Source organism: Heliangelus exortis, chromosome 7 (genome assembly GCF_036169615.1).
Source record: "Heliangelus exortis chromosome 7, bHelExo1.hap1, whole genome shotgun sequence".
NCBI lineage: Eukaryota > Metazoa > Chordata > Aves > Apodiformes > Trochilidae > Heliangelus > Heliangelus exortis.
The window spans coordinates 3,439,620-3,452,477 of record NC_092428.1 but is presented as its reverse complement, the minus strand read 5'-3'; the positions used below and the strand labels follow the sequence as shown (position 1 = coordinate 3,452,477).

Here is a 12,858-nt window from a genome sequence, read left to right as displayed (position 1 = left end):
AATCCCCTCTCTAAATTTCCCCCTCAGTGTTAAGGATAAATCTTAGTACTATTTTAAGTCAATGGCAGAATTTTCATTGACTTTGTTAATGTCTTCATTACATGTAGAATGGCATAAATATTCACTTACCTATGCAGTTTCTTTTTTCCCCAGGCAGTCTCCTAGCTGCTGGTTTTCTAAAGCTTTTTCTGATTTACAACCAAATTCTGTTAACTCTACCACAGGGAATTTGGAATCAATAGTAATTATAAATCATCTGAGGTCTCTTCAAGCTAATATTAATGTACAAGTTAGCAGTAGCTGAGCTTGCAGTTGTTTTTTTCCTTCTCTCTCCTTTATTCCTGACTTAGAATAAAGCTGCACAAAACAGTAAGCACACCTGGATAACAAGATTTGACAGTGTTAGATTATTAACAATAATTTTTAATTATTAACAATATATGATATTTAACAATATATAGTTAATTATTAACAATACATGATATTAGAAGATGGCTTAAAAGCAGAATTTAATTTTCAAGCCTAAATATAGTTTCTGTACTAATAGATATGATAAATAGAAACTTGTTTTCCCATAATGTGTAAAGTATCTGTAATATTTTTATAATTTTAGGCAACTGTTCTTCATCAGTCTTAAAAGACTCAATAAAATAGCCATAATTAGAATCATTAACCTTTATATATTTAATAATGTTTTAATTTCTGCTCAGTTGCCAAGGAAACCTTAGCGTTTACCAAATCTGACTGAATTTAGTGGGTTTCAGGCCAACTACTAAGGTCTGCACTTTAGGAGTTCCAGGTGACAACCCGAGTTAGCCATTTCTTCATATCTAACTATTAAGAGCAGGAAGCACTTGTTAATTAAGTTTTTGTGTCCCTGATGCAAGCCAAACACTTAGCTTAAAAAGGGTTTTTTCTTAGGTCATTTTTAGGGAAGATTTATTTCATCTGTAGAAAAAATGCTAAAGGAACATGGAGAACATCAACATGAAAATGTCCCAGCAGAGGTCCTTGAGTAGGCAGCAAAAAATATCAGTTCAAAATGCAGACATTCAAACTCCTCATCTTTAATCTCTTTTAGAGATTATATTCCCTTAATTTTTCCCCTTTTGTTTTCTTTTTCCATGTGAGTAACCAAGAAGGAAAAGCCTAACCGGGATTCTTCCCTCCTGCATCCCGTGTTTACCCCTCTTGTTAAATTTCCTCTTTGTCTATCCATGTATTTGTTCTCATTCTCAGCAGAAAAACCTTTGAGCCTTGAAGACTTTGAAATAAAGGTTTTTTTTGCTTTTGTGTCACTTGATTTCTTATCAAAGTGTTTGATTTGCAATTTTCTTCTTGTCGTTTGCAGAAGCCGAAAGCGGTATGCCCTCTTCGTTACCTTTCCTTCCAACCTCAATCCTACCTCCACTCCTTCTAACTTCAGGACTAATTCCTTGCCAAGAACCCAGGAAGATAACATCTTTGTCTATCTTTCTCTGTATATACACACACATATATAGATATATACATATTCATCTGTCTATGTGTGTGTGTATATACATATCTGTGTGTATATTTATATATGAGCCCCCAATCCCAAAAAGGAGAGAGAATAGCATTTTGCCTCTCCATTGGTTCTTGTGACACGTGCACTAACTTCTTTGCAGGAATTACAAAATAAATCAGTATCAGTTTTTTAGGCTTTTTTTTTCTTTTTTTTTTTTCCCCCCCCTTGTTGAGCCATTGGTGTATCAGATTGTTGCATTTGAAAAGCAAACTTTACTGTTAACATCTCCCCTCCTCTTTTTTCATTTGTACTGTGACAGTGTGTATTTCATCTTAACCAGCCCTTGTGCTGCCATATTGTCTCCATCCTCACACCTTCACTGATGTCCTTCTTCCCCCAGAGTCTTCTTTCAGAACACATCTTAACAATACAGTAGTTCATGTTCTCTTGTAGTCTCACCTTCCATTGCCCACAATCAAATATGTGATTCTTTGCATTGCTGATCCTGTTTGGAACACGGTCATTCATAATGTAGTCCTCATTAAAGCTGTTGTACTGTCCCAGTGAAAGTGCCATGGGTAGTCTGTACTATTTGTCACATTCATTTTAGTGACATTTATGCAGCTCATTTATTAAGATGTTACTGAATGTATTTGTTTCTCACTTTGGGTTTTCTTTTGGGATGGCATGTTATGTATTTTCATTTGCTATCCCATTCTGTCAGCCCTTCTCTAGTCTAAATTCTATCTTGCTATTGATTTCGAGGAAGAAAACAAGACATGCTCTTCCATATCCTCTCCTGTCCTCATCTCTCTTCCCTTCTAAGCTTTGTTCTTCTATTTGCTTGTAGGAGTCTGTCTGTCAGTGGTGCTCTTTGGAGACCCATCCTCATTGTCCACACATTTCAATCCGTACTGTCCCAGCTTTACTTTCTATGTCTGTTCTGTTGTGCTTGTCGTACTTCTTATATTTATGTCATTTTTTTAGTCTTATTCTCCTGTTGTTTCTGAGTTAGATGTGTGAAAAGAGAGGTGGCTTCCTGTCAGTTTGGCATTATTGATATGATCCAACTGCAGAGAAGTTACTGCAACACTTAGCATCTTCAAGGATCTGCAGTTGTTGCACCTCTACTTTGCTTCTTGCTTTGAAGTATATTTTATCTTGTGGTGAAGGCATGTGAACGCTGGCATGATGAGCAATATGAAGAAGTGTTGTACCAAGTGAAGTTGCTTGCTCCCAGAATAAAGTGTAGGTGCTGCTTCATTGTACTGATAATCAATCACTTCTGGAACCAGAAGGAGCAATTTATTTGTTTCAAAGTGTACTGAATTCACCAGCACTGTTGAACTAGTTTGGATGATGCCCCAATAAAATACCTTATCCACATCCTGCAGACCATGACTTAGTGGTTGCTGTTGTGAAGAACTTAACTCCTGGGAGCAACCTTTTATATGCTTGTAGTAATTAAGCTTTAATATACTGTAGCATGTAATGTGCACTGTGTCTTTTGCCTTGTATTCTTTTTAGTGTCTTACTGGATTTTTCTGTGTAGAGCAATGATGGGTCTGAATGAATGTAAATGATAGAGCCCAGAAGAAAGAAGCAATGCTTATGAGTTACAATCAGTGTGAGGCTGGTATGCACACAACTCCCCTTGTGGGATTTGTGGGCCTGTGCATTCCATTTCAAAATACACCCTGAATCAAAAAAAATTGTCTCAAACTAATGTTGTAATTCTGACTCAAGATGTGTGAAGGACATGGCACATTTTAACAGGCCATGATGCTAACAGTAGTGCTTTTCATCTGGGCATGGCATGAAACAATTAAAAATAATAGGTGGCTTTATTTTAAAATGTGGTAGTTATAGTCAGTAATACCACGCAGGCTTGGTTTAGATCATATATTCATTAATAATAACTATATATCTTCCTGATTGCTAGATGGTATTGCCACTTTCAGTCACATTGGGGAATGGTACAGTACATTACCACAAGGTTTCAAGCAGAGTTGCTAGAGTTTTTGTTATTTATTTAGTGAAAATTTTGCAGTTTGTGTTTCAGTTAATTCTACAATTAATCTTTTTTTCTTAAGGCAAGGATGATGGCAGTTACAAGGGTAGCCATGAATCTGAAAAAAAATGAGAGTGTTTCTGAATCAGACAAGTTTCCTTGATGCAGGGATGAATTGTTCAGTTGGTCACTGATACTGGGATTCATCTCACCTAACTTTATCAGTCTAAATGTTAGATGTCTGTTCTCCTTTTAGTTATCCAGACATAGCTCATGATTGCATGGGAAAAGAGAGAGACATTTCCTGAAAGCAGTTTCCCTTCTAAGACAGATGAGATGAATCCCACCTTTAGTGCTGTCTGAAATATAACCTTGAAAGTAATATCAAACAAGAATAGTATATAACTGAAGCTGCTGACAAGGAAAATCCTTTCATGAACTCTTCAGTGTATGTGGCTATCAACTGACCTTATCTATGTCTTCCAGTTTTTAGTCTTCCCATAGTGCTGCCAAAATGTTGTTACTCTTGCCCATTTTCTGTCCTGTACTCACTGGGCATTTCCACATACCTTTTGTCAGCTCAGTTTTAGGGCCTTTATTGTATGTCTTCCATCTTAACAAGATCTCTCATGTTTTTCTAAGAGAAGACTGACATACAAATCTGAAAGTCATCAACTGGCTGAATGCTGTGTCTAGATTAAGAGTTCAAGTTGATGAAGTTTCCCAACTACCCAGTTCAAGCTGTGCAAAGCAAACTGTGGAGCCAAGTCACTTGGCAGGTGGCCTACCAATAAACATGAAGTGTAATGATGGTTTGGACTCTAAAGCTGATTGGTTGTTTTTTCCATCTGGTTCACATAGGTGATAGCTGAATATTACAGAAAACAACAGGAAATATTTTTCAACTTCTACTAAATTTTTTTGTATATAGAAAATTTATTAGAGATAATGGTTTATGCATTCTTATAAAATAAAAAGATATCAGTCATCAAACTCTCTAATGCTATTTCGACCCAAGAAACACAATTTGACTCCAACATGGATGGAATTTGAAAGCAGGCTACAAGTGAAAATCACCCAACAGCAGAGATGAGTGAAAAATAAATAGCTGTAAGAAATTAGTCCTGCTCCAAAATATCAGTTCACAAATCTTTCTACATTTCAAGCCTCCAACTGTCAGGTTGTCCATCAGATATTTTTAAATTCAGCAAAACATGGAAGACCTAAGATTTGTAATCAAAACCTTAGCTCACTTTTATTGCTTTAAGGAAAGACATAGTATGACATTCTTTATCTAGGTCAAAATATTATATTGTGCAGATGATCATCCATGAACTGCCAAAAAGGTCTTGAGCACTGCTCCTGTTCTGGCATAGGTTCAGGTTAGTAAGAATGGATGAGCAGACAGTTACACATACCTGTATCTTACTGAAGGTAGGAAGTCTGCTTGAAACATCAGAAAGGTATAAACCCAAAAAATCAGTAAATTGTTCAGAAAGTTACTAAAAGGTATCTGTTCTCCACTGACATATGAAAAAGTCATCATGTCCTATCTTAACTTATTGAGCAATCTGTGTCATCTATTGCATACATCTATGTGAAGAGATGCTTAGAATTTTTCTGACTGCATTTGGTTTTTTCCATTTAGTTTTTTAAACTGTGCGTCCCAATTGTGCACTAATTCCCATTTTGCTTCACCTCCTTATATTTCTGTCAGTCAGGGAATTCAGTTTCAGCTGGATAGATGCTATTGTTCCTCATCCTTTCCTGAGCTTTAGGTGCTCAGTGTCAGGTTGTTTGGGGCTTTGAACAATCCCTTCTAGTGAAAAATACCTCTGACCATAATAAAGGGGCTTGGAACTAGGGGATCTCTAAGGGTCCCTTCCAACCCAAACCATTTTTTAGTGATTCATTCTATGATGCCTGAGAGAACAGTGGAATTCAAGGGTGCTTTCTACATTATCATTGCTCTTGGATGCCTTATTTTGCATCTAGTCACCAACTGAATCTTGTTTAGCAAATGGACTTTTTGCCAAGCAACTGGGAAGCAGCATTCCCTGTTCTGCTCCACAAGCAGCTTGCATACTGCATTGTATTACCACAGAGCAATGGAACAGCTTCTTCTAAATCTATACTGGTCAAGTACATAAAATTCTTGTTAAACACATTAAATCCTATTTAATTTACACATATTCAATTTATGTGGCTGTAATCTCCATATATTCTGAGTATTCATGTGTGGAGGACCAACCAGTTCAAAAGATAACCTGATTTTTGCCCCTAATATGAAAAGCTTTGTCCTGAAGAATTTAATTTTGGAACTGAATCTGTTAAGACTAAACATTTTTTTGAGCTTGCTTTTGCTTGGTTAGTTTCTGAGGTAACCTAAACTAGAAATGTTACCGAATTAAAAAATTTTATCAAGCTTTTAGAACCTTTCATGATATTTGGCATTCCTTGCTTGATTTAATGAATTGATTAAAAAAAAAAGCAAATTATATTTTATGATAAAAACGTACATATGAAAAAGTCAAGGATGTAATTTTTAACAGCAATTTTTCCAATATGCAGCACAGAAGGCATCTGGATTAGTTATATATATTGCTATTAAATAGAATGAGTTTCTGTCCTTTTTTTCATTTTCCTACATCTTCCTCTATCTGCAAGACTCCCCAGCCTTAGAGATACATAAAAATGAGAAATTAGCTGAAGCTTTCTCTCTTAAAACTCCAATTTACTTTGCCATGTACTTATCTGTAACTGTGGGATATATGCATATTTTCCTAAGCTGCTTAAACAGATACATGCATCTCTAAATTACTGATAGCTGCATTCTTCCTGGTATGCTCATAAGCCTGTTTCATTTTTTTCTGTCCTCTTTGTTCCCTCTATTCTATTCTTTTAATTCAAAACATTTCCCTTGTTGTACATATTAGAGTGAGCACTTGTCAAAGCATAACTTTAGCAAATGGCACTACAGGTCTCATAAGAAATAATTCAATTGCTTCTTTAATAAGCAGCATATTTAATCAATCCACATAGGCTCTGTAGGAACTGCTCGTGATTTTGCTCTGCTTAAATATTAGTGTGTATATAAACCCCAAGCTTTATGAGCCTTTGCTGTAACTCTTTGCCAATAGCAGTGATGGGGCAAATTAATTTTGATTCCCAACAGCAGATTTTGCTGCTGGGGCCATACTGCATAAACTGCAATCACATCTATATTTTGTGGCTCAAAATACGTTGTATTTGTGAAAATAAGTATATGTGAATGAAGTATAAGGTCTGACAAAAATAAAGTCTGTACACTGACCCCATCTGAATTGATTTTATGTGTCTCAGAAAATCTTGAGATGCAAAATCATACTCACAATCCATTACATTCTAAATGAAGTCAGTTACTTCTGATTTAAGATTATGTTCACTGCCTCTTAAAAGAACTGCCTGACTTGCTCATTACTTTGGCTGTGATGAGGAGTGAACGTTTACATGGCTAATGGTTACCTCAGCTTGTGGACTTTGGCTTGTTCTGCTTTTGGTAGGGTTTTTTACTGTTTGGGTATGGATTATATATCTCCAAGATGAGGGGGGGATAGGGAGGGGAGGTGGGTCTGTGTGAAAAAATGTGTTCATCTGTTTTCACTGAAAAGCTGCAATCCTAATGTGATTAAGGGCAAAGAATAAAATAAGGATCAAAAAAAGGTATTTTTCTGACAGAACAGTGCCCATTTGTACCTAAGAAAAATAGCTAACCTAACTATTTTACAAGTCTTTGCATAATTTAGGAGAAACATTATAGTGGAAATAAATGAGCCCAGCATCTGTATAAGATTTTTGAGTTTAACAGCTACTTCTGAGCATTACAGCAGATTAAGGATTAGCAGACAGGAAAGAGGTAAAGGTGGAGCCCAAAACCCCCACGCAGTTCCAGACATGATAGGAAGTTTTGGCAGGAAGGCTTTTGATAGTGGCAGACAGATTCTCTCTTGGATCTTGAGAAGTGACTTATCTAGGCTCATGTAGGCTCACAGGCTTAAGATAGGGCACTCTTTTAACTTTTTTTCTGTGATTCTGCTTGTAGAATGTATGCCTCACCTCCCTTAGTGGTGGTGAAGGTATCTCAGTAAGTGCTCTGCTGGCTCAAGTGGCAAAACCTTTTGCAGTGAATTTAAATTTTTCCAACCTCTTTGTGACTTGAGTGACTGCTCTCATACGAGGAAACTCCTGTGTGGGTGTTTGTTGGTTTGTTTTGTTGTTTTTCTTTTTCTCCCCTCTGTCTGTTTTATTCCACTTCAAGATTAAAAACTGCCTTAAGCAAACGTTTTGGTTCCAAGTACAACCATTCAAGCCCGAAACCTTCAGAAAAGAAATAGCAGATGGTGAAGCTTAGCTGTGCAACTTCAATTCACCCCATTTTTGGGCATCCATCCCCTGGGTGTTATTTACACCATGGCATTTCATTTCTTGTGATACCACTGAAGTGTGCTGTGGACATGACCCTGCTTTCTGTGGTGATGGCTTCCATTTTCTGTAGCTCTTCCCTCCTTGGTGGTGCAGAGCTTGACCTTGTAAATGAGGGAAAAGGAAGGATTTCTGGGTAAATGCTTTTTTGAGATTTAATTTCTGTTCCAGCCTCTCCCCCAGACTATCTGTGTCTGAGAGTGAGCTAATAATTTAAACTAAGCCTTTTACAGATTATCTCTGATTAAGTGTTTATTAGTTTGGGAACCAGAGGCTGGGCTTTTGGAAATTCCCAGAGTTCTTGCAGCTCAAGTCCCTAGGAGGTGTATGTGGAGCTATGCAATGCTAAATACTTACCAAAAATGCCCTGTAGGCATCCCAAATTAATAGCTACTGTGTCTCATAGTGACTCTCATCTGTAATGAGGGTCTGTAATATAAATATGTAATAATCTCTCATCTGTAAAACGGGTTAATGCTCTATCTTCATTCTTACTGTAAAATATTCTGCATGCTCTAGCAATGAACACTAGAGAAAAACACATAAGAGAAAGATGATGCTGATTTTAAAGAAAGATAAACCACACAAAGCCTTGCCTGAAGTAATGAAAAAAAAAAAAAAAAAAAAAAGAAGTAGTTTGTGGCTATTAAGTTAAAAACTGTATCATGGTGTCTACATAGTGGGGGCTGAATTATGGCTGCATGACCAACCTTTTAATTCTTAATTCATGAGTGCTTTATTTTTCAGCCTGCATATTCTTTTCATAGGGCCTTGTGGGCATGTGTAGTCACACAAAACAATGTGCTCATATAAAGCTTTCAGGTATATTTTTGTCACACTAATCTATTATTAATATCTCGATAACAAATAACACCTTGAACAAGAGATCTGCTGTGACCCATTTTCCCTCCTAACACTAACATGGAAGATTTTTGACCTTCAAATGTTAGTAATTTGTGTCTGTTTAGAGATGTGCTTTATCTATTTTTGTATATACGTACTTCCCTAACTCAACTTTTGTTAAATTCACAAGCACTGAACTTGCTGGTAGTCTTCATATACTGTAAATTGCATATGTGTGCCAATACTTTAAAAGGCCAAGCTTTAATAAAATGCAGTAAAGAGAGAACTCTTCACAAATTACATTATTGCTCATCAAGTCAAAAGCTTAGTAATATTATACATTAATAAAACTTATTGGAGAATATATTTACATCTGTATATTCATATTTAGCTTGGGACTTTGCAAATTGCCTTGACATAAAATCTAGTGTTAAACTGCTGTGAAAATAAAAGAGATGCTTCACAGAGTGAACATCACTCCTTGATAGCAGTTTATCATTTCTTTCATCAAACTTAGCTGAGGCTTTTCTATCAGTGCAGTTTGGTTATTTTTGTTCTTCCATGGCTGCAGAGAGCAGTATTTTAAAAATTTTCTATTCATTTTATGTTTTTTCAGCTTTCGTGACTGGTTGTCTTGTACCATTCCCCTTGAGTGTATGTTTGTATTTATTATTTTAAACAACATTAAATATCCAGATAGGGGTCCCGTTAACATCTGATTTGACTCGAAACTGGAAAAAGTTTGCATCAAAGGGTTAAGCTTCATGAATTATATTTTGCATTGTTACTGAGTGGTGGTTGTTCCCTTTTCACCCTGTTGTGAATTTTTTCACCACTTTGCATGACAGAGCAAGAGAGCTGAAATGCTCAGCTTCACACATGATGCTGTGTTATTTTGTCTAGTCTGTATTTAATGCAGAACCATAAGAAAACAGATGTAAACACTTAAATGATGTGGTTATAGGTGGAGGCATGTGACTGTCTCAAACTTGAGTTTTTGTACAAAATTATGGCATGTGTAACTGTTATTTGATTGGAAGAGAACCAAATAAAAGTATTTTAGAACATTCAGTTAAAAGTAATTTAAACTTATGGTTTTGTTGTTTCTGTTCTTGTTTCACTGAGCAGTATATTAATCAATCCTGGAAACCATGTCAAGATTCAAGAGGGTACTTTAGGATTCTTCATTGCAAGTGATGCCAAAGAAGTAAAAAGGTAATTCCTACATTATTATCTTTAAATTTAAACATGTTGTATTTAATTTCTAGTTTTTCTTCTTTAAATGCAGCACCTCACCTATTTTTTGACATCACCTTTTTGAAGTTTCTCAGGAGGAACTGAATTGGTACTCGAGTGAACCTACTGTTTGTGCATGCCATTTTCTTAACTACAGTCAAGGAAATAAAATAATTTTACAGCAGATATGAAACAAAATGAAGAGGGTTGTTTTTTCCTGAGTCTTAGTAGGAAATGTAAAATATTTTTATCTGATTTCTCTATAATTAATTTGTCTCAGAGGAATAACTTCACAAGAGGACAGGGCTTACAGTTTCGTCCGAGTTTGAGGTTGAGAGTAGTTCTTATTTACATAGACTTTAGCAAATATTTGATGTGAGAAAGCTACTGTGTTCATCCAGTAATTGCATTAGCATAATAATATTTATGTTCTTGTCATTTTTCTTTACTGGAGCTACATACTCTGTGGCCTCATAATAATAAATCAAACTACAGCAGTGCAGTATATTCCACTCACTGTACACAACTTCACTGGTTTGTTGTACTTGGCTGTATTAGATTTGGGTTGAATGAAAAGAGGTTTTATGGTGTTACATTTAGGACCACACATCTGTACTTCTGTTAGGGTTATAATGTGCTTGGAAGGAATAAAAAAATAGTGTGAGATAATACTTCTTACAGGACATAATTATTTGATATCTGTAAGATGCAGAATAAAAAAGAAAATGAATACTTGCAGCTTAGTTCTTCCTGATAATTTGTATTTTTGTTGTAAGTCAAACTTACTATGTTACAAACTTACTGTGCTATCAAAACTCTGATTTTTGCTTGATATTCTCCTTGAGTCAGATAGTTTTAGATGAGTCTTCTACTTAGAATTATAAAATTTTCAAATGATAACCTTTACTAATTCCTTAACTTACTAAGTCCTGAACTTTTTATTATTAAATTAGAGTGAAAATAATATGTAAGCAATGCATATGCACCACAAATATGAAAAGAAGGTAAAAGTATCAAGAGAGTGAAATAGCTAAGATACTTTTTGGCTAGGTGAAGCCTGCAGAACAGCACAGCAGTGCCCCTGTCCTCCCATATTTCTAGAACCATCTTTGAAGTGTTTGCATCCAGCATTGCCTCAGGTACTCTGCCTTTGAGCAGGTGCTATTCTCCATTCTCTTTTCTCACATCCCTTTGCTGAGATGGAAGCTTTTTTTTTTTTGCTTTTTTTGCTTTTTTTTTCACTTATAGGGCATTTTATACTCCCTTAAGTCTTTATTTCAGACTGTAAGTAAAAACTACCCGGCACTGCATTTTTAACAGGGAGAAACTGAGTGTTAGTAATGTGTTTGGAGAAAATTTACACATCATTCATCCAGCACATTTTACCTAACAGCAAGCTGAAACAAAATTCCTAACTCTGCCTTGCTATGTGCAGCTTTGTTTGGAAATGTGCTGCCTCCCTGACACATTTCTTAGCTGTTCTGCACAGAGCAGATGATTATCAGATGTGTTTCAACTAACAAAACCAGTTCTATAAAGTGTTGATTTCACCTTTCTGAGCTGTGAATCAGAAAAAATGTTGTGAAAGTGAGATCCTTTGGAGGGGTAAAAAAGGATTTTTTAATAAAACAAAATTAAACAGGTCATATACCTAAAATTCAATTTAACTTATTCTGATTTTGTGTCACATGCTAATGGAGAAAGTTCAGTTCTTTTAAAACTAAAGCTATTCAGAATGATCAAATATATATCCCACACTGAAATAAAACATGCAATGTTCAACTACTCTTACTAGAATTACTTTTGCATTTTTAGAACCATAGTTTCACATGAGAAGCAATTCTGCCTGGGAACAATTTTGCCTAAGTAAAAAGCTTCATCTAAAATGTTGAGTGTTTAAATACAATGCAAACTGTACAAATTGCATCTTTATTATTGTTTATTCATTTATGTGTTGGTACTAACTTTAGAAATCCAGGTGCTTCCACACCACTTAATTCAACCCAGTTCTATAGGAGAATAATTCTATTACAGCAGTCACTTCAAGCATTTGATCTTGACTTTGCACAGGCACTTACTTCTTTATATATTTATATATAAAGATTATTATTTATATATTTGTCCTGCAGTGGACTTGAGAAATGTGAGCTGTAGAAATGACCCATATCCAATTTATGCCATGAAGTTTAGGGAGGAAATATTTGAGGTAGTGGGTTCTTGCTCAGTACAGGGGCTTACAGCTCAACTGGGGAGAAAATGAGAAATGGGAGGCAGTTTTCTCCTCCGTGCTTACCTGTTGACATCACCTTAAGGTTTTAAAAATATTCTCATTTCTTTGAAGTCATATTGTTTTCTTTTTGTTAGAAGGTGAGTATTCTGGAGACCAGAAACTTTGCTATAGAAAATATAAAAAGGATTAGAGAAGGCTTTTTCCTTTTACATTTTGCTTCTTGGACAATTTCAGTCTGAAAGAGTAATCTTCCTGCAAATTTCTTATAGAAATTAGGTCTGCTACATTTAGGATTTAAATCTTCCAGCAGTCACTTGCATGCCATCTTGATTTTAGGACTGTTGATAACATCAGTGAGGTGTTACTGCTAACTTAAATTTGTATTCTCTGGTCCATCCCTCATATGCTAGACCTGCTACCTTTGTCCACATGGGCCATTGTTCTGAGGTGTAAAATACAAAGATAAATTTGTAAGTATTTGAATTAGGCATCTAGGTAATATTTCTGAACATTTCCTTTGTGGTGGATTCTTTTTAATTAATCTATAATAAATTAGTAGCAGTCATCCTACCTGAACTGCCAAAGGCT

General features: G+C 35.6%; 1 protein-coding gene across 21 annotated transcripts in view; it reads left to right on the top strand.

The window, feature by feature from the left end:
• The window catches only part of KCNMA1 (potassium calcium-activated channel subfamily M alpha 1), a 368,746-nt gene that overhangs the window by 259,521 nt on the left and 96,367 nt on the right, over nt 1-12,858 (top strand). For 19 of the 21 annotated variants that reach the window (XM_071748266.1, XM_071748268.1, XM_071748267.1 and 16 more), the window contains one exon: nt 9,933-10,019. In XM_071748266.1, the coding sequence (XP_071604367.1) occupies nt 9,933-10,019 (87 nt within the window). Of the gene's footprint in view, nt 1-1,351; nt 1,364-9,932; nt 10,020-12,858 lie in introns of all 21 variants that reach the window. The other 2 variants (XM_071748286.1, XM_071748285.1) reach the window with 1 other exon arrangement.